General features: G+C 42.3%; 1 protein-coding gene across 1 annotated transcript in view; it reads right to left on the minus strand.

Moving 5' to 3' along the window:
- cdh23 (cadherin-related 23) overlaps positions 1-23,478 on the minus strand; it is an 807,091-nt gene that overhangs the window by 625,487 nt on the left and 158,126 nt on the right. Inside the window, exon 6 of the mRNA XM_059640347.1 lies at positions 21,573-21,665. Within this exon, the coding sequence (XP_059496330.1) occupies positions 21,573-21,665 (93 nt within the window). The remainder of the gene's footprint in view (positions 1-21,572; positions 21,666-23,478) is intronic.

Below are 23,478 nucleotides of genomic sequence, written 5' to 3' on the forward strand. Positions count from 1 at the left end.
CTGAAAGCAAAGCAAATCAGCTGATCCCCATCTGGGGTTTGTGAAAGTGCTTTAAATGTGATGAGAAGAAAAAACACACAGACAAGTAAATGTCATTGTAAATTGAAATGGCCTTGTGCAAATTTACAGAAAAGTTTTTTTTTGACAATTAAAACCCACGCTAAAAACATTTAGGCTGAAGATAAACACAGCATTTAATACCATGAATGTGAAGTTTCCCACTATTCACGCTTGCAAAACACTGAAGATTTGATAGGGAAGAATTTAATTGTAGCGTAAGTAGTTTATTTTCCATTTAAGCCACAGTCAAAACTGCAAAACACAAACTTCTGGAAACCTCCATTTCTACATCAAGGCACTAGTCTGCCATTTTGGGACTGCTTACCCATAAATCGGACAGTTGAAAAGAGATCAAAAAAAAGTTGATTTTAAAGAAAAGGCTGTTATCTCAAACAATAGCAAGCAAACAAATTTTTGTTTCTAGTAATCACGCGCATCTTAAATAACCACCTGGGAGGCAACCGCAGGCCAGCAGTTATTCATCCACTGTCTATGGAGAAGCACTCAACTGTAGGTGACAGTTGTCGAAATGAATTAACTGCATATCATAAATCCAATCAAAAATCCCATAGTTAGCAACTTCGTCATCTTTGCTCTGCTACCAACAAGTTAGAAACAACAAATGTGAAATTTCAGCACATCGATGGAGAAGGTTAAACACAATTAATGTAAATGTTTAGCTAGTGAAATAAGTGGTTCTGAGGCATGGAAGGAGCTAGAATAAAATTTTAAAACATTAGAATTATTTTTAAAAAGGCTGGAGCTTTTGAAATCACAATGGAGAAAATTGACAGCTACAAGTAGAACATCTTAAAAAAGTAAATTAAATCAATAAAATGAAATAGAATTGTCACTTTATTCTGTAAATGCAAGGCCTCCCAAACTTACTGCCAGTTTTGGTGGAATAATGACAGTGAGCTGAACATGGTAAATTTCTCCCTGCCAAATACCGTGAAATCCAGGCAACATTCCATCTGAAGTTTACAGGGCACCGGAACAATATCTGCCCGGTTGCCAACCAGTTTAGTCATCGCCAATTCTCCCTACCTCCCTGCTTTGAAAGCAGAGCAATAAATTTAATCTGAATACGATGTTTGAAATCTGTCCTCCAGCACAATTCAGAACAAAATTTTAAAAAGCAACAGGAGCAGAATCTTTCTGAAATAAAATAAACATGTTGCAGCATACTAGGTAACAAAGTGTGGAGCTGGATGATCACAGCAGGCCAAGCAGCATCTCAGGAGCACAAAAGCTGACGTTTTGAGCCTAGACCCTTCTGCAGTATCTCAATGTTGCAGCATTCTGCATGGTATTCATTTGTTAGTATACTGGCTACACCAGAACTTGAAAGTGAGTTTAAAAACACAAGAGAATATAAAGGAAATAAAATGAATGGATACACTTAATGACGTTACTTTTCTCAAAGATTCGTTCCTCCCTGGCAAATTCATTGCCACCTACTGTATGGAATGTGTAACTTCTTAAAAATGGTGTATAAAATCAATTTCAATTGCTAAGAAATAAAAAGAACAATTTCTTTTTGAAGTGGTATTATAGTTATTTACAAAGCACAAGCTGATGTCAGAAAGAGTCAACACTAAGCTGCATACAGATTGAGAGCAAAAAAATCAGCTGTCCAGATTTCAAACAGCTTTAGTGGATTCACTGTATGTCTGAGTACATTGGAATTTACATGCAAAAATATTCCATGGCTGTTCTCAAAAGAAGGCACGTAAGAAATTTAACACAGATGATAAATATCTGCCTTCACATGCTAACAAAGTTTACACTAAATGTGCTTTGGACAAGCATGGGTGTTTGGTCTCTTGTTTGAGTAAAATGATCAATGCCTTTGTCACATCTGGGTTTGGCTACTGTGCTGCATTGCTGGCCCAGACTCTCACATACAAAACTCTCACCACCTGTGTTTCTCACTCATATCAAATGTCATTCAGTCATCAGTCCTCTGCTTGCTGACCTACACTGGTTCCCAGTCCAACAGTGCCTCAACTTCATACATCTCAGCTGGGTTTTCAGATTCCTCAGAGGCAGTGTTCTATGATCTCCTCCACCCAACTACAAACCTCTGACATCTTCCTGCTCTCTTCAGAACCTTGTCTTGAGCATCCCCAGTTTAGACTGAGCTATGTTTTCAGCTGTTAGGCCTCCAAGTTCTGGAAAGACTTCCCTAAATCTTTTGATCCCGCAAGCTTACTCCCCTCCTTTGAGATGTTCCTTAAAACGTTCCTTCCTCTTTGAGCTAGTCATTGGTCATCTGCCCTAATAAATCCTTGCACGGTTTGGAATAATGTAAATATAAGTTGCTGTTGTTGCTTTCCAACTCTGACTAGAGAAAGAAATTTAGATGAAAACACCGTGATCCATTCTCCCCAAACATTCATGTCTTCATTACTGAATGTAGGGTTGACATTGATGGAAGTGTTGATGAAAAGCAAATGTTCTGCATGTTTCTATGTGGAGATTTGAGTATTTTAATAAGAATGTCAATATCATAGTTGGGTAAACAGTACAATTATCTACAACAGCGCCAGTTAATATAAATGGGCTGTTTGCCCAAAAATATATTAAGGAAGTGGTGAGGAGTGAATTAAATGCCTCGCTGTGATTTAATACTGGCTCGTGTAAAGGCAAAATTCCAATTAAGTATTCCGCCTCATAACTGTTTCCACGGCTTGTGTTGTAACTGCTTAATTGAAAGGTTTTAATTTATGGATCAATTTCTTACATGGCCTCTCGCAACTTGAGTGCTTCGTGTTGAATGCACGTCATACCTGCTAACCTGAAAAATATACAGTAGTAATACGCCCCAGATTCTGCTTTTTAATATGCTGAAACTCTAAGGTTCAATTGTTAGAAATGCAATTCACAAAATCTTGCCTATCACTAACTGGTATTAATACAAGTTGTTAATTACTGTTTTGAATATAGGAGTTGAATAATAGGGAAGCGATTCTACGCTAGTGTTAGATTAAATGACATTTGTCATACGGTTTTGATGTAACTGAGTGTAAAGGAGATACAGAGGTGTTATTGCAGGAAATTTCATTGTTAATGTTCAGAGCCAGCAGCAAGTTTGTTAGCCAGTATTAAACTGCTCCCTAATGAGGCATGTTCATGGGATAAGCCAACACAGTATATCATATCAACGTGAAACACCTGCAATACAAACCAAATAGTTCCTGGGTAACCTTGAGCCACAGATCACACAAGACAATAACAAAACTTGCTTTCCCCAACTACACAGGATAGCACAGGATTATCAGCACGGGAACAGGCCATTTGGACTAACAGATCCAACCCAGGGTTTACATGCTATAAGGGCACCTTCCTGTTCTCCATCCTTACACCATAACAGTCCTTCATCTTTCTCATGCTCACCTGTTTTTCTCTCTCCACAGATGCTGCCAGGCCTACTGAGTTTCTACAGAAATTTCTGCTTCTGTTTCAGATCTCAGGCATCTGTGGTTCTTCACTTTATTTTTGTTTCATTTTTAGGCATGCCAGGTGCATGGTGCTAATAGTAGAGGAAAGGGGTAGTTGTTGGGTTGGGGGGGGGGGGGGGGGAGCGGTGGGAGAGTCTGGACCTTAAGGTTGCAGATTGTATCTGAGTACATTCTGTTGCTTAGTCTCCACAAGGACTGCACAAGGGTTACTATTAATAACCTCTCATGGACAGATATCTGTGGCAGGCAGGTCAGCCAGGATGTAGAACATAATCTCCTTCTTCAAGATAGCACCATGGGACCTCCTTCTAGGTCCTCACAAGATAGAAGGAGATGCAGTTGAATGGCTCATCTGCAAAATGGCATTCGTGGCAGGGCAGCACTGCCTCGGTCCCGCATTGGAATACCAGCCACGCTGGTCTGAAACAAGACTTGAACCTAGAGGGAAGAATGCATCAAATGAGCCAAGGAAAAGGTGGAGTAAAATATCATTAAAATTAAGTTTAGTCTAATTTCAACAGATGTGCACCAAAGCTGTCTCATTACATTTAGAATAAATGCTTCTAATTTTCTGTAATGGTGTGGATGATGGAGGTTATTATTATGATAATAAAATACATTCACCTTACCTTTGAATTTCTTCCGCTGATTTAATAACTGAGACTTTGATGGACTGTAACAATTTTAAGAAGAGACCAAAACACTGCCATAAAATGACCACAATGATCATCCGACCTGCAAAGCTAGCCAACTTACCCTCCACAGTGATCAAAAATGCCCTTGGCCGTGATTCCCGCATTTCCCGCAACTCATCCCTCACACCCCCTATCCGCAATAATAACCAAAACAGAATCTCCTTCGTCCTCACGTACCACCCCACCAACCTCCAAATCCAATGCATCATCCTCCGATATTTCTGCCATCTGCAATCTGACCCCACCACCAAAAACATTTTTTCCTCCCCATCCATGTCTGCTTTCCGGAGGGACCGCTCTCTCCAGAACTCCCTTGTCCGCCCCACACTTCACTCCAGCCCCACCACCCCCGGCACTTTTCCCTGCAACCATAGCAAGTGGGACACCTGCCCCTGTATCTCCCCGCCGACCCCCATCCCAGGCCCTAAGACCTTCCACATCAAACAGATGGTCACCTGCACATCTGTTAATGTGGTATACTGTATCTGCTGTTCCAGTTGTGGCCTCCTCTACATCGGGGAAACCACGCGGAGGCTTGGGGACTGCTTTGTGGAACGCCTACGCTAGGTTCGCAGCAAACAACTGCACCTTCCAGTTGCGAACCATTTCAACTCCCCAACCCCCCAACTCCTCAGACGACATGCCCATCCTGGGCCTCCTGCATTGCCACAATGATATCACTCAAAAGATGTGGGAACAGCATCTCATATTTCACTTGGGAACTCCTGCAGCCCAAGGGAATCAATGTGGACTCCCCCCACAGCATCCCAATATCAGCCCAGCTCATCCCCGCCTCCCGAACCATTCTTCCCACCCCTGTTTTCTGTCCGTTCTCCCTGGATGGACCTGTTCCCCCCCCCCCCCCCGTAACTCCCCACCTATGTTCACCTTCACTGGCTCTAACCCCGTCTCTTTGACCTGTCTGTCTCCTCTCACCCTATCTTCTCCTCTATCCATCTTCTATCCGCCACCCCCCTCTCCCTATTTACTTCAGAATCCCCTTTCCCTCCCCCATTTCTGAAGAAGTGTCTCGACCCGAAACGTCAACTTTCCAGCTGCTCTGATGCTGCTTGGCTGGTGTGTTCATCCAGCTTCACACCGTGTTATCTCAACTTTCATTAAACACAGATTAGACCAGAGAACCAAAACTAACATTTTTGCCAAAGGGCAATGACATCACTCTCTGAAGCACAAATAAGGTCCTTGGTGCCTATGTGACTCTGTACCATTGTGATTATCTTTAACTGTTGGAGACAAAACCTCATATGCGATTATTAAGGCTGCAAACATAACGCCAGCAGACACACAAAATGTTAATAAGCTGCTAATTCAAGGACACGTTTTTGGCAAACTAGAGGAGATGGAATTAAGGATGCAGAATTGAATGGGTTAAGAAGTCTCCTTTCCCAGAAACAAGGTGCCTGGTTCAGTAGCACTGACTGGAAGGAAGTGTCAAAGAGCTGAGAAGTTAAAAGATAACAGCAATATTCAACACTACTGTTGGTCCAGGAAACTGACTAACCAACTGTGGTCTTAAGTTAAAACCTTACACCACAGGACACTCAAACATAGATTTTTGTATTTATTTTCCCCACGTGACACTATCTGCTTTTAACTGTGTGTGAGAGGCACAGAGAGACAGTTAGCTCTGCATAAAGCTATTGGCTTAAAGTCAAAAATTAATCATTTTCTCTAGCGATCAGTACATAAAACTACTTTCTTTTTCAATCAAAACTTTGCAATTAGACCTTAAAGCTTGCAGCTAAAAGACTAAACAGAAGATATAATATCATACTAAAAACTACAAATGTGTTGTGAGTAGCCAAGAAGGTTGAGAACGAGAGAGCCAATTCATGCTTCTTGCCTGGTCATAATAAAGACACACATCATAAGGCCTTTTTTGGAGGGCTGTTGTGGCTCATTGGTAGTGTCCCTCTCTCTGGACTTGGGCCTCAGTTTAATTCTCACCAGTTCCAGAGGTGTGTGATACCATCTCTGAACTGGTTAATGATAAAACAAGATCCTTTTGGTAGAAGTGAGATTCTTAACGATCGAACTTGAATAGCAACAAATTGTCAAGAAAGTTTGCACCTAGTAATGAGATTTCTGAAATAAAGCTTCAAACGACATTCTTATCAAGAATTCAGAGCCATTAAGATGAATAGGGACATGGAAGCAGGTGAAAACTTGCACTCTGAGATGACTTGCTGTCGAATGGGACACGTGCTCAGCAGGACTGATCTTCTGTGGAGATCAACATGTAGTATGAAACATTTATCAAAGATGGTAATGCCGATTTAGAAGATGAATGTTATTGTGATGCAAATATTCCATGCTGTGACCATGTTCATTTCAGAAATTAATCAATCTTTACTGAACCCCAGTGATCGCAGGTTCATACCACAGTACATTCTTGCTGATGCATTGGCAAAGACAGGATGAGGGAAGTCCCATTCCAGTTTTCAGCAACGCTTACGTTAGTTAACCTTCAAAGTGCTGAGTTTTGTAACTACAAATAGAGTGGGATTTTTTTTCACGAAAATCAACAGAGTCACTCTGACTAAATTCAACTAATAGTTGAGTGTTTCTGAAATACTCAAGTTCTGTACTTTCAAACAATTGTTATTCATGATTTTTAAAATCTCAACTAACTTTAGTCGACTTTCTCCATGATAAATTCTCTCTCTACATGTACAATTGGAAGCAGTATAAAGTTGTCCTGCTGAACTTGTTCTCCTTCACACTGAGAGTACTGGAGGACCAGCGCTGGCAGGTTGACACAACTAGACTGTGAGAGGTTTACATAAAGAAGTTACCTGTTGTAAATGTGGGGCAAAGACAGTTTTGATGAGAAATCTAGCAATTAAGGACACAACCATCAGCTTAATTACATCTGCATATCCTCCTCCAATTACTTCTTCGTCTCTGACTTAACATCAACTGAAGTCCATGGCTATACGCAGCTCCCTGTCTACCACACACAATGGCAAACTGACTGACAAAAAAAGCACTGAGCTGAGAAAATATGGAGCATTACAATATCACCATTTCTATTTTGCCCATCACTTCTCACAAACTCTACATAACCATCACACTCTTCCCAGTTGACCCAAACTCTGCTTCATCATTGCGGCACCACTTCCAGTACAAAGCCACTTCCACTTAACACATGGAATTTATTGCCATAGATTTGGCCAGTTAAGGCCCTCAGCACTGGGTGTCCACATCCCATTACCAAATTCCTTCTCTCATCATAGAATCCCTACAGTGTGGCAACAGGCCCTTCGGCCCAACAAGACCACACCATCCCTCACATCATCCCACCCAGACCCATCTTCCATAACCCACCTAATCTACACACCCCTGAACACGATGGGCAATTTAGCACGGCCAGCCTACCTAGCTTGTACATCTTTGGGCTGTGGGAGGAAACCCACGCAGACACAGGGAGAACGTGCAAACTCCACACAGACAGCAACCCAAGGATGGTATTGAGCCTGGGTCCCTGGCGCTGTGAGGCTGCAGTGCTAACCACTGAGCCTCAAATCATTGCTAATTACCTCTAACAGATGTCTTCCATTCAGATAAATATTCATGAAGCTCTCTGGTATTCTCTTATTTACTAAGGTATAGTGCTGCTCCATAATTCACTGCCTTTGTGTTTTCTCCAGGATTTTAGATATTGGGATCCCACTAATTCTCTCCCAGCACACTGTTCACTTATATAATGCCAAAATGATTAGCCTCATTTTATCTAGAGTCTTACTTAACGATTATTGAGATTGGTGGAAGTCTAAAGAGTTTGGCGAATAAGGACACAGTCAATGGTGGCAAGATGTGGGAGCAAAATGAAGGAAGAAAGGTCCTGAAGCAAATAAAATGGCGCAGTCAGCTCAGTTGGTCAAATGGCCAAACTCGCCTCAATTGCTCCTTGCATGAGGTCATTGCTAACTTGCATTTCAAAAGATTACAAGTGAGGGATTCAACACACAGAAATATCCATGAGTGAAGCATTATCCTTCAAAAGGCAGTCAAAATACCCCAGAAACTGCCCTTCAGAAAAGTGTCTGTGGAATTACCGAAGCAAAAAAACAACTGATCCTTCAGTGTGGAATTACTGATCCATGTTCCTGAGTGAATACTAATGTTAAGGCACACTCTTCCAAATTGAAGTTGAAATAAAGACAGTTAAACATGCTCCATGTTAAGTTATTAAAATACGGACAAGTAAAATTAGTTGTTCCAAATTCAAAATTTGCTCAGCAAGTGTGAGCTTAATTAAAACGCTTTCGCTGCATGCATTCTTTGACATGTGGTAATTAATTAGCTTCATCAGTAAACCTGACCTCTGCTCCTTCATATAATACAAAGAAAACTCTGATTTTTTTTCCCCTCAGTGATGGGCTTGTTACAAATTAGCTGCAACACAGGTTCAAAATCTCAAACCCAGATAGCAAATGGCCGATATTTCTAGAAGGCACCACACGCGAAATTTAATTATAAAGTCACACGCGCGGGAAAGAGACCCTTCAGTCCACTGTGTCCACTCCAACCAGACATCCCAGCCTAGTCCCAAGTTCTTATCAAAAGGAACAAAACACCTCACCAGATTCTAGCCGGGCCTTGCAGAAAACTGGGTGCTGTTCACTATTACACATCAGACTGTTCGGACTTGCTAAATAAAACCAAAATTTCCAATCCCAATCCGACCAACATCTTAAACTCCTCGGTGAGGATAATCCTTTTCCTAAACCTTCAACATGTTCCTCCACCCCAATGTGATACTATCCCCGAGAAACTGGGAAACCGAGACAACTTCCCAGATTATCTTTTAATTCCTGCCCACACCTCATGGCACTTTGAAAAGCCCGCCACAAATAAAAGATAAAAGAAATACCTTTCATTACTGACAAATGGTCAATACTTAATTTTCCACTACTATTGTTTAAGGCAAAAGGTACAGAGCTGCTTTTACTGTAACTGTGGAGGGAGACATCATTGCCATTCTACCAACAGAATGTTGGAGTAAAATTAGCAGCAAGACCCTCATAGTAGATGCAGACAACGCTATTGGTCTAGAATCAAAGGTACCAGCACATCACACAGACTTGAAAACCAGCAAAGTATTCGTCTCAGAGTTGCAAGTTTTGAGACTGTATACTTGTTATTATTTTATTAGAATTAGCATAGTTAAAGCTAAAAAAACACCCTTCAGAGTATTAAACACATGCAACAGCGAACGCATGCATTAATCCAGCTCTATTAATGAAGTAAACTTTCACAGGAACTTAACAAGAGCATTACTAACACTGATCCATGTAAGGTTTGTAAAAGTCAAGAGCATATCTCCCCTCGTGGGAGAGGTTAGGACCTAAAGACATAGTCTCAGAATTAAAGGGAGCCAATTTAAGGCTGAGATGAGGAGGAATTTCTTTTCTCCAGCACTGGGTCTTTGGAACTCCTTGAGATAGAACCGTGGGGGCAGAATCCTTGTGCGTTTTTAAGACTGAGACAGATTCTCGATCAGAGATAGTAGGAACTGCTGATGCTGGAGAATCTGAGACAACAAGGTGTAGAGCTGGATGAGCACAGCAGGCCAAGCAGCATCCGCGGAGCAGGAAAGCTGATGTTTCGGGTCTAGACCCTTCTAAAAGTTTACTTATCTTGTACGATCAGTAACCTCTAATCGGTAATGTTCTGTCCTAGGGATATATATCCAACATGGAATGCACATAGCAAATATTAAGACCATTGCAGTCACTTTGTGTGGAACATGTTGTATGGAGACAAGTTAAGCTCCTACTGCAAATTTTGTAATAATCATACTGAAATGTTTTGCAATTTTTTAACAAATTTTATAATGCATTTTTCTTTTAATATTGCTATATATTTTGTTTTGTAATGGATTCGCAGTTTTTAAAAATTCTGTAATTTAAAAAATAGTGCAATTTAAAAATTTTCCTTTGCTTTCTAAAACATAAACTGTACAAATGTCATGAATAAAGTGTATTTTTCAAAAAGTGGAAACTAAGCTCAAGGATGCACGAAAGGCCAGAATTGGATGACTGTCGATCTATCGAGCAATTGAAGACTGGAGGAGGACCAAAAGTCAGCTCGGAATGTGGGGTCCCTGAATTCCTGACACTTAGCTTCCTGCCTGCAGATAAAATATCACCAACCAGATCGAACCCAAGGATTGGGAATATAATCAATTATTGATACATTGGACATAAACCGTCCAGTGACCTTTCTTCAGATCTTTGAAGAAGAATTCAACACATTAACTCAGTTTCTCTCTCTACAGATACTGCCACATTTGCCGAATTTCTCCTGTACTGCCTGTTTTTGTTTGTTTCAGGTCTCCAACGCACATAGTTCTTTGTTTTATTACTTGGTTCCAATCAAGGAGCAACAATTCTGCACCAATCGGAAAGGAGAGGAGATTTCACCACTTATAGATCCCCAACTGGTTCATTTCCAATCTCAGCTGTTCCACACAGAAAGGATGGCACGGTGGCTCATTGGTTAGCACTCCTGACTCACAGTTCCAGGGACCGAGGCTCAATTCCATCCTCGGGCAACTGTCTCTGTGGAGTTTGGAATTTCTCCTTGCATCTGTATGGGTTTTCTCCTGCAGTCCAAAGATGTGCACGTCAGGGTGGATTGGCTATGCTGTAGTGTCCAGGGATGTGCAGGTTAGGTGGCCTGGCCATGGGAAATGTGGGATTATAGGCAGGAGTGGAATAGATTACAGATATAGGTAGGGGTCTGGGTGGGATGCTCTTCAGAAGGTCAATCTTGTTCCATTTCAGCATGATTATTACAGCATTTGCAATTAGAGTTCAACTTGTCTCCTTACAACATGTTCCACACAATGTGATTGCAATGGTCTTGGTATTTGCTATGAACATTCCATGTCAGATATACAATCCTGAGGACAGAACATGACCAATTAGAGATTACTGGAAGTACAAGAGAAATAAACGTTGTGGATGAGCCGAATGGTCTCTTTCTACACTGTGGTGATTCTAAGAAGAGAAAAGAAAAAAAATCAAAAATAGATTTCAGCTGTTCCGTGATGTTCTTCAGGCAGTAGATGTGTGCAGACCAGCAATGTCAGGAGGCAAGGTGGAAATTTCCCATTATCTCTCAGGGGTAAGGTACAGCGTTCAAGCATCTACGGAATTGAAAGGGGTTGCTGAAAATGTCATGGTTGAACTGTTTGAGATATTCATTAGTCTCTACACATCAAAACTCATGTATACACACATTCTAAATGCAGCAACTTTTGACCAGGCTCCAATAGTCCCAACAAGACAAAGTTTGTGATGGACAATGCCTCTTCTCCAACTTTAAAGTTATCTTGCAGTACTGTGGACATCACTGGTCCATCTCCAGCTGCTCTTCAAGGGTGGTGCAGGTAGATTGCTTTCTTGAACTATTGCATTTTGTAAGACAAAAATAAATTTTGCCAAGGCTGTTGGGGATAGCATCATTCTGTTTCTGACCCAGTGACGGAGGTTTATGGGAATCTTCCTAACGTTTCCTAACGTATTCATCTCACTTTCATCAAGCTGAGCTCTGTTGTTCAAGCCTACTGGGTGTGGGAATTCTACACATTCCATTCCTTCTCTGTCAAAAGTCTTCTCATTTGATGACTTTGCTGCTTTATCACACCGAATGGAAAGTGAAGGTCAGCAATCATTCCTTAACTAATGTGCGACACAGACTGCAGGGCACCCTGACAGACAGAACTCATTCTGAAAACTGGAACGTCATAAAACTCTATTACCAGACTCAAATATCAGTCAGAGGACAGTGATTAGCATAAAATGAATACATGCAAATTTAATGAAGTTTGTCACATGAATTAGTTTCAGCTCTGTCAATACTCAATGGTCCTTTAAAATGACAAAAGAATCATTATGTTTTCTCAAGAAAAATTTTTATGGAATTGGTAAAGTCATTTTCATGATAAATTTATGAACAAGTGCCTTTATTTCATTTTACAAACCAAGCTATAAAATAATTTGGGGATCATAAATAATTTCCATTCATACATACCATCTGAGCTGATGATCTACATATTTTGTCTTATTTGCTTTGATTCCAAATTCATAACTGCCAGTTTGTCACACTGAAAACGCAGAGGTTATCTCTACAGTTTCTCGTACCTTCATACCATATCTCAAATGGCTTTGAGCCTCCACCAGCCATGGAATAAGGTTTGAGGTGAAGATATTGTTACATCGCAAACGGTTTGCAAACAGGAAGATTCCACAAACAGATATGGCACTGATACCCTGTTGATCAATGTTCAGAAAGGCTAGATGAGCAGAGATGCTGAATGTTATGCAATGTTTGCTTGTGCATTCAGAGGCTAAAGCTAACTTTTCCCATCAGTTTTGCAACACTGATAATAAAGCTTTGAGATTGGAAAAGTGTGGAGCATGACCCTACGAAGAGGGATTGGTAACACTGAACAATTTTATAAATCATACGTTTTCATCTGAAATCCATGCAAGAGAAACAGAATTTCCAACACTAATCTGCAATATATACACATCTGTGTGAATTATATTTAACAGCAGCACACCATAAAATACCAGATTTAAGTCCGGCATGTCTCCTTGTCATTTTTTGCTGCAACAACAGTCATGATCTAGTCATTTAGAGCTCCAATACTCCCTTCTCTCCAATCTGAACATCGTCTCTCATCCATAACTGGTAAAGAGATCATCTCCGATTGCCAGTGCCAAAGCTGTTAGTACAGGCGCTACCAATACAGGAGGACGATCACAGCCCCAAAACAGATCCACACACTTACTTAATGCACCAACACACATGTACACACTCCACACCACTGACCCAAAACACACATGGACATACTCAACCCCGTTGTCCATACATGCACACACATACATAAGTCTTATGGCAAATGTAAATGTCCTTACCTCTGAACCAGGAGTCCTTTGTACATATCCCACCAGTTCCAGAGGTGTGTAGTAACATCTCTAAATGGTTGATTAGGAAATACTCTTTTACACTTGTACACACCCAACCCTAATTTCCAAAGCGTGTGTGTGTGTGCGCGCATGCACGCACATGCGCACACACAGGCTATTGGTCTTATTGCTAGATAATTAATCTAAAGACCAGGTAATGTTTTGTTGACATCAGTTCAATCTAACAATGACCATGACATGGAACCATGGATGTGAGTTTGCTCGCTGAGCCGAAAGGTTAGTTTTCAGACGTTTCACCACCATTCTAGGTAACATCATCAGTGAGCCTCCGATGAAGCGCTGGTGTTATGTCCCGCTTTCTATTTATCTGTTTAGGTTTCCTTGGGTTGGTGATGTCATTTCCTGTGCTGGTGATGTCATTCCTGTTCTTTTTCTCAGGGAATGGTAGATTGGCTCCAAATCAATGTGTTTGTTGATGGAGTTCCGGTTGGAATGCCATGCTTCCAGGAATTCTCGTGCATGTCTCTGTTTGGTTTGTCCTAGGATGGGTGTGTTGTCCCAATCAAAGTGGTGTCCTTCCTCATCTGTATGTAAGGATACTACTGATAGCGAGTCATGTTGTTTTGTGGCTAGTTGATGTTCATGTATCCTGGTGGCTAGCTTTCTGCCTGTTTGTCCAATGTAGTGTTTGTCACAGTTCTTGGCATCAGGGTGGCCCACAAACCCACCAACACACTAAAACAGCAGCTAATGAACTTAAAAGACCCTATACAGACAACAAATAAAACAAACGTCATCTACAAAATACCTTGCAAGAACTGATGATGTTACCTAGAATGGTGACGAAACGTCTGAAAACTAACCTTCCAGCTCAGCGAGCAAACTCACATCCAGAAACTCAACCTGAGCTACAAATCTTCTCAAAACTCACTAACATGAAACCATGGTCCACTGTCAGAATGTCCTTCAGGAAAGGAAACTGTCACCCTTACCTGGTCTGGCCTAGTGTGACTCCAGACCCACAACAATGTGGATGGTTCAACTTCCTGAAATAACTCCACAGAGGTCAGTCACCCTTCATTTACACAAGGAAAGTCCTTGACTCTGCTACAGCCTTGTCAGAGTCGCCTTCCAGAGCAGGAGGATGTCTAACATTGGTGTTTATGTTTGTCAGCCAGACCTCCCTGTCTGGGGCTGATAATCTGGTCCAGTTGGTGAACTCATCCTATGAGGTCCACCTGGCTGACCTCATTACAATCACTACATTGCCTTCTGGGTAATTAGGGCTAGGCAATAAATGCTGACCCAACATCCTGTGAAGTTTGTATAGAAAAAAACATTTGTACACACACAACCCAAATGTCCAAGCCCAAGAACAAGTATATGCCTATCATTAATACACCCATCAAGTTGCGTGACACCTGGCCCACTTCCCTGATGTGATGCAAGAGGAAACATTGTTTCTATATCCATCTGGTCAAGACCACTCAGGATCTCATCCACTTCAACCAGATCATTCCTCATTCTTCTAAACTCCAGTGGAACAAAGCCCAGACCATCCAACCTTTCCTTGTAACACAACTCGCTCATTTCAAGTAATAATTTCATGAACTTCCTCGTGAACCACTTTCAATGCTTTTACATCCTTCATTAAATAAGCAGAGCATTCATTCTTGTTGTGTTCATTTCATCTCATGATAAAATGGTAATGAAAGAACCAAATGGGATGAAAAATGTTATGTCCAAATGTCAACCATTATGTGACTCACAGATTGGAATCCCTAAGTTGCTCTGGAATCCCATAGTTATTCTCTATTTCTGTGATACTGGTTTTTATTCTTCCCAGTAAGTGATGGAGAAAAGGAGAATCTAGGGGTCAGCAAGTGTTAATGGAGGAATGAACAAAATCAGGATTTGGAACTGTTGGAGTGCAGAGATCTCAGAGGGCTGACAGGCAAGAAGACGGGGCAGATAGGAATCATGCACGATGACAGTTTACAAACATGATCCCCAACATTTGTTCATTTGCTCGTTGCGCAAATAAAGGACTTGTAAAAGTTGGAAGATGTGTCAATGAGAAGCTAATTTGGCTGCACTGTGAGCAGTTCAACTCAAGAATGTAACAACCATTAAAAAGGAAATAAGCCAGCGGTCATTCAAGTGCTTCTCAAAAATTCAGCTTCTTGGAGACCAAAATGGTGGCCCACTGGTTAACACTGTTCCCTCATAGCACCAGGGATCTGGGCTCGATTCCAGCCTTGGGCAACTGCCTGTGTCGAGTTTGCATGCTCTCTCCATGTTTCCTCCAAGTGCTCAGTTTCCTCCCACAGTCCAAAGATGTGCAGGCTACATGGATTTTGGCAATGCTAAATTGCCCGTAGTGTACAGGGATGTGTAGGTGAGATGGATTAGTAACGGGGAATGCGGGCTTACAGCAAATAAGATTAGGAAGGCATGGGTCTCGATGGAATGCCCTTCAGAGGGTCGGCGTGGACTCGATGGGCCAAATGGCCTGCTTCCATGCTGTAGAGATGCTATGATAACCAAGGCTGCCACCTGAAGCACAGTAAGTTACCATGAAAGGGGAGGAACAGATTTTTTTTTGCATGCGCGCTCTGTTGATTGATGGAAGAATGCAGAGTCAGGATGCTAGCAGAACTCCATGAATGTTTGGACATGGGATCTCAGGCTTGTTAAAACCTGTGAGAGTGAGCCACCACAATATCGCCAGCAAATGGGACTCCCTCAGAACTGCAAACTGCTAGTCAAATTTGATTATAAATTCAAGAAAAGCTTGATCCCAGATTGTTTCAAATCAGAAATTGACTGTTGCATCAATTAAGCACACTGCAACAGAGAGATATTTTGGATTTTATTACGAGTAAATTATTTTAAATGTTAAGTATTGGAACTAATCTCCAGAGTAAACTTATTACAAATTGCTCAACGGGTCATCTTCATCTTTTTTGAGAAGCTCAGCTTCTGATAATGATTTTGATGGAACTCAAATGGATTGGAAAATCTGTTGCAGGCAGCACCCCCCCCCCCCCCCCCCCGGAAAGAAAAACATAAACCTATAAATGTGCTGCTTTTCGATATTGATCCAAAGCCATTTTGGCAACATCTGTACCACCACCTACTGTGAAAATAGATCAATTCCAAACACGAAAAATATTACCATAAATCTTTGATGGGGTCCATGTCTGGAAGCCCTGGAATAATGAAGATAATCCGAAATAAATCCAGAAAGTGTGGGAGCATTTCTCCAGCGATTCCTGCTTTTACCTCATGAATAAAGACATTTTGTGGTTCTGGTATTCAGCAGACATTAAAAGTGATCAGTGCATGCTTAGGTGTGACTACTGGCCAGGACTGTGGTCAGGTGTTTGTAGCGAAGAGAATGATAACCAGTGACCAGTTTCAAACAGCTAGTGAGGGCGCGAGCATGAAACGTCAAAAGCGCGAACATGAGATGTCGAGAGTGAGTGCGGGACAGAGAAAGTGAGAGTTAATTGTGTACAGTTCTGGTCACTGCATTATAAGAAGGATGTGGAAGCTTTGGAAAGGGTGCAGAGGAGATTTACTGGGATGTTGCCTGGTATGGAGGGAAGGTCTTACGAGGAAAGGCTGAGGGACTTGAGGCTGTTTTCGTTAGAGAGAAGAAGGCTGAGAGGTGACTTAATTGAAACATATAAAATAATCAGAGGGTTAGATAGGGTGGATAGGGAGAGCCTTTTTCCCAGGACGGTGACGGTGAGCACGAGCGGGCATAGCTTTAAATTGAGGGGTGAAAGATATAGGACAGATGTCAGAGGTAGTTTCTTTACTCAGAGAGTAGTAAAGGAATGGAACGCTTTGCCTGCAACGGTAGCAGATTCGCCAACTTTAGGTACATTTAAGTTATCACTGGACAAGCATATGGACGTACATGGAATAGTGTAGGTTAGATGGGCTTGAGATCGGCATGACAGGTCGGCACAACATCGAGGACCGAATGGCCTGTACTGTGCTGTAATGTTCTATGTAATGTTCTATGTTCTATGTAAAGTGAACGCGGGAGAGAGAAAGTGAGTGTGGGAGAGAGACAGTGAGCACTAGAGAAAGACCGTAAGTGCAGAAGAGACAGTTAGTGCAAGAGAGCAAAAGTGAGAGAGGCAGCGAGAGAGTGAGCGTAAGAGATACAGTGCAAGAGAGGCTGAGTGTGAGAGACAGCAAGACAGTGAGCAAAAAACAGAGAAAGGGAGCAAGACAGCAAGCGTGTGGCGACGAGTGCGAGGGAGACTGAGCAAGTGAGAGACAGAGACACAGAGCGTGAGAGGGCAATGGCAAGTATGCGGGAGGGAGAGAGGGCAAGAGCACGCGAGAGGAGGAGAGCGTGTGCGAGTGAGCGAGAGCACCAGAGAGAGTGTGAGAGAGAGCGTGAGACAGAGAGAGAGGAAGTGTGCGAGAATGAGAGCAGGCACGAGAGAGAGAGTGTGCGAGACAGACAGTGTGAGAGAGGGAGAGTGTGCAAGAGAGAGAGAGCACGAGAAAGAAAAAGAGCATGAGAGAGAGAGTGTGAGAGAGAGAGAGAGAGAGAGAGAGAGAGAGTGAGGGCGAGAGAGAGAGAGCACGAGAGAGGGAGGGTGAGAGAGGGAGAGAGTGTGCGAGAGAGGGAGAGACAGTGTGCGAGAGAGGGAGAGACAGTGTGCGAGAGAGGGAGAGAGTGTGCGAGAGAGGAAGAGAGTGTGCGAGAGAGGAAGAGAGTGTGCGAGAGAGGAAGAGAGTGTGCGAGAGAGGAAGAGAGTGTGCGAGAGAGGGAGAGAGTGTGCGAGAGAGGGAGAGAGTGTGCGAGAGAGGGAGAGAGAGAGAGAGAGAGAGTGTGAGAGAGAGGTAGAGAGAGAGCGTGCTAGAGAAGGAAAGAGAATGAGAGGGAGAGAGAGAGAGACGGAGAGAGGGCGAGAGAGAGAGGGGGAGTGTGCGAGAGAGAGAGAGTGTGAGAGAGAGCGAGTGAGAGAGACAGACTGTGTGTGAGAGAGAGACAGACAGGGTGAGAGAGAGAGAGAGAGAGAGAGAGAGAGAGAGAGAGAGAGAGAGAGAGAGAGAGAGAGGGGGAGAGTGTGCAAGAGTGAGAGAGAGAGAGAGAGAGAGAGAGAGAGAGAGAGAGAGAGAGAGAGAGAGAGAGAGAGACAGAGATGAGAGAGAGAGAGACACACAGTGAGGGTGAGCATGAGCACGAGAGTGAAAAGACCTACCCAATGAGGAAATATGAATATAATGACAAGGTTCGCACATCAGTTAAACTGCTTGAGTTTTTGCACTCATCATTTAGGACGTCACCCCATGTCGCCAATTAGATTTCCACTTTCGGGAGATCTGTTGTCCTCTACATAATTGTGATAGTTTCCAGGAGGGGCCTTCTTTGGCTCATGTTCAATTTTTTATTCTAACATCTATTCATACTGAACCAATGGTCCGGTATGAATACAAATTAAGATTTTGTACACCTGATAAATTTAAGCAGACTTGCAGGAACAATTTTATTGTTGCACTGTTTGCTTTCAGCAACGTGTTACTTTGCTCTTGAATAATTTACAATCCCATGGGATTTTCACAAAACATTGCTTCCTTCATTTCCGAACTGAAATCTAACATCATCCATACAACATTGTGGGAAATTTGTGCCTCTGGATACAATTGAGGAAATTGATTTTGAAAACGCTTAATAAGAGCAGGCAGCAACAATTGCTCTCTAAACACTCATCTGCAATTCTCTGAATAAGCACAGCTCAGGTAACTGTTAAGGTTCTTGAGGCTGTCCAGCACAAAGTAGCCACCTTTACTATTCGCCATCTTAAATGCTCAGTCCCTTTGCTAGGGTAGCTGTGCATATACCATCTGCATGGTATGCATGGCCATAACATGCTAAGGCTCCTTCAGAAGAATCATCCAAATGCCCAACCTGAACTGCCTGGAAAAATATGGGTAGAAAGATGCATGGGCAGACCACCATTTGCGAGTTCCCCTCCAAGCCGCTCACTATCCTGACTTGGAAATATATCGCTGCTCCTTCAGTGTCACTGGGTCAAAATTCTGCAAGTCCCTCACTCGGGGCATTGTGGGTCACCCTACACTGGGCGGATTGCAGCGGTTCAAGATGGCAATTCACTACCAATTCCGAAAGCCATTAAACTTGGGCTATGGTGCACACACCATCTAAGAATGAGACAGTAAATAATTGCAGACAGAAAAGAAAACCTTACTATGTACCTCATCTTGGCAACAGCAAAGTACATTTTTTGTACGCAAACTGATGTTAGAAATTACTTCCACAGGAGAGGTTTTGGTCCATTATATGGAAATGGAGCATCATGTGGGCAGAGGAACATGCAAGAGAGACAGTTCTGCCTACTCAATACCAAACATAGAAATGTTGACAAAATGCTTCAAAAATATTTTGAATATTTTAAAATAATGAACTGTTTTGCTTTTCTGACTAGGTTTATGCTTCAACATTTTAAATTCTGAGGGAAACATTATCTATTTCATTTCTAACATCACCTGAGGGTTCACCTATAGCAACCAACATTGACACAGAATCAATATGATCATGACTGACCACGCAATCTCAGTATCCCATTCCCGGCCTCTCCCCATACCCATTGACCCCTTGAGCAGCAATGGGCCAGGTCCAGCTCCCTCCTGAATATATCTGATGAAGTGGCCCCAACAACTTCCCGTGGGAGAGAGTGTCACAAGTTTACAACGCTGAGTGAACATATTCTTCCTCATCTCAGTCCTGAATTGTTTGTCCATTATTCTTAGACTGTGATCCCTAGTTCTGCACTTCCCCAACATTGGGAACATTTTTTCTGCATCTAGTCTGTCTAGTACCATCAGGATGTTATATATGTTTCTATGAGGTCCCCCGTCATTCTTCTAAATTCCAGCGAGTACAAGCCCAGTCGTCCCAATTTTTCCACGTATGTTCAACTTGCAATCCTGGGAATCAGTCTGGTGAACCTTTGCTGGGCTCCCTCAGTAGCAAGAATTTCCTTCGTCTTAACAGGAGTCCAAACTGTACACAATACTCAAGGTGCAGCCTCACCAAAGCCCTGTATATGAGGCATCTTAAATAAAAGAAACCGTTTACAACAGAGTTCTCAGAATAAATTTGGCATGAGCCAGACGGAAGGCCAAAAGGCTTGATGAAAAGTGTGGGTTTTATTTACGTAGTATCATAAGGGAAAGTAGACAGGTAGGCAGGAGGACAGCCTGAGGCTCCAGTAGAGGGAGAGGAGGGTGAATTCCAGAGTTTGCAGTCTAGGAAGCTGAAGGCACAGCCACCAACAGTGAAGCAATTAAAACCAGGATGTGCATGACGTCAGAGCTACAAAATGCAGAGATTTTGGAAGCTATAAATGGTGAAGGTGGTTGTAGGACAGGCCGGTGGTCGGGCGACAGGGCAGGGGGGTCGTCGGGGGACTGGGAGGTGGTCGGGGGACGGGGCGGTGCAAAGCCAGGGAACGAGTTGAACACAGATCAATATTTTAGAATCAAAAAGGTTCCAGAACAAATAGGAGCAAACTTTTGTCTGCAAAATAAAACCAAAGACCTTTCTTTGTGGAGGGATCCTTACGCAGGATCCCACCCATCAGGAACCTCCAATCTGAATTTCAGGTGGGAAGTGCACATAGCAAGAACAATTACATTGTAAGGAAGTGTACTTTATTCACATCCCTCCTAACAGTGGTCACAGAATTTAACTAATTACAGATCCTGTTTGGGCAAACATCACTCCTGTTTCTTCCACTGCAAATTCCAGAGACTGCAGCAGCGTAAAATCATTTGATCCATTTTCAGAGATGTTCACTGAAGAAACAGTCTTTTGCAAATAATGTCACACAGTCATGAGTTTCCATTTGATTCCCTGGAATATCTGATCAAATGGACAGCGTATCCAGCAACATAGCACTCCCTCAGTGCAATATTAAATGCTGGCTAAGGTTAGACTGATTTGGAGGTGCCAGTGTTGGACTGGGGTGGACAAGGTCAGAAGTCACATCAGTCCAGGTTTAAAGTAGGTGACAAAACAGCAGTGCTCCAAAAGCTTGTGATTTCAAATAATCCTGTTGGACTACAACCTGGTGTTATGTGACTCTGACCCCGAGGCTAGAGCCCCCTGACCACCTGGGCCAAGGGGACGTGTAAATCCAACTACTGCCCCCTGAGATTGGGTAAGATTGTGTCAAGTGACCAGTTGTTAAGTTAATACAGAATTCAAATGAATTAAGGCAGCTCAGTCTATAACCTAAGAAATTCACTGATCTCAAAGACTCAGTAAATTACAGAGCACAAAGCTATGACTGACTTTAACATAAAGCTCCTCCTCAGGGTTTACCACCTACCTCTGGGATACGGACACTGTATGGTTGATTGTGGAAGACGGGTGCGTTGTCATTCACATCACCAACCTGAATATTGACAATGCCTTTAATCACCTGTAAATGATGAGTTAAAAAAAATGTTGAGAAACTGGTCGACATTTCATTTAATTATAAATGAATCAAATGAATTTTGGACAGTGATGGATTCCTCCATTTGACAAAAAAGTAACATTGCTTTTTGGCAAGCACCTAATAGCTTCTGCATCCATTAAGTTGTCATTTGACACTCATACTCTATCCTATTTCCACCAAAAATAGAAAAGCATTGTGCGACGAACTTATCAATATGCATTACGCTAACTGTGAAACAGCTTGATTAATTCATGCAGATCACTTGCTGTGAAACTAGCTATGATCTTGTATACCTAATCAGTACAAGTAACCACAATCAGCAACATCATATTTCAGGAATGCTGATAAATACAACTTCATCTTGTTATTTCATTATAATATTTAAACTTGCACTGAGCAGAACCTTGCCAAAAGTGACTTCTATTGGTTTTTATTCAAAGTATTCCAGAAACAGGAATACAATCCCCTGCAATATTTAAGCCCCATCAATATTTAAACACCCCCATATCACCTGTATGAAACCTGGTTTGTAGTTTCAAAGCAGAGATTCCAAACACTGTTCCCAGGTTAAGAGAAAAAAAACCACGAGCATATTTATTGACTGTTATTTGACACAAACATTGCTATCACATTTGCGAAAGCAAGTACTTTTTTTTTGGAAGCAGCTCTGTTTGAACGTTCAGTTAGAAGGATTATTTTTAAGCTTATAAGAAGTCTATTCTCCAAATCTTATATCAATTGCACATTAGTGGCATTGACATTAATAGTCTCCATCTGTGTTGTCTCATCGTATGATTCATACTGACAACCACGAGAAGCAACAGAAGTGAAGGAAAATTCTCGAGGATATGTTTACATAATGATGTGAAGAACAGATGAAAAATTCAAATCGAGAGAAGCAGCTCCACAAATCTCATGCCACTGGTCTGCATCACCTATCTAGAATTCCAGGAGTCCTAAAACTCAACAATTAAGCCAAAACAATGGACTAGTGAGGTCAGAGACTTTGAATTCTGAAACCGGTAACTCACCTCCTGACTTCCCGAAGCATCTCCACCATCTACAAGGCACAACTCAGGAGTGTGATGGAATACTCCCCACTTGCCTGGATGGATGGCAGCTCCAACAACACAAGAAGCTTGACACCGTCCAGGACAAAGCAGCCCAACTGATTGGCACCACATCCACAAACATTCACTCCCTCCACCAGACGCTCAGAGGCAGTGCGTACCATCTACAAGATGCACCGCAGCAACTTATGAAAGGTCCTTTGACAGCACCTTCCAAACAAGCGACCTCTACCACATGGAACCATGAGAGTAATTACAAGTGAATGTCACCACTAGCAACTTCTGTTTCAAACACCAAATCACCCTCGCTGGGAAGGGTAGTTGCTGCTCCTTCAGTGTCTCTGGGTCAAAATCCTAGTGCTCACATGCAAAGAGCACTGCAAAGGTTCAAGGAGGCAGTTCACCACCCCTTTCTTCAAGGGGCAAATAGGGATGGGCAACAAATGCTAGCCCAGCCAAAACACCCACATTTCATGGAAAGGTTTGTTGAACACTTGGTGAATTGACATGTGGTGACGAGGTACTGTGTTTGGCTGAAAAGCAACAATGTCAACAATGTCAAAGGTTTTACAAACCAAACAAACTGTGGATGTTGCAAAACAAGAAACAAAAACAGAAAATGCTGGAAAAGCTCAGCAGGACTGGCAGCATCCCTTTAGAGTAATCACAATTAGTGTTTCAGGTTGCGTCACCTTTTCTCAGAACTTTACAGGCAACTACACTCA

This window comes from Stegostoma tigrinum, chromosome 37 (assembly GCF_030684315.1).
Source record: "Stegostoma tigrinum isolate sSteTig4 chromosome 37, sSteTig4.hap1, whole genome shotgun sequence".
NCBI classification, from domain to species: Eukaryota; Metazoa; Chordata; class Chondrichthyes; order Orectolobiformes; family Stegostomatidae; genus Stegostoma; species Stegostoma tigrinum.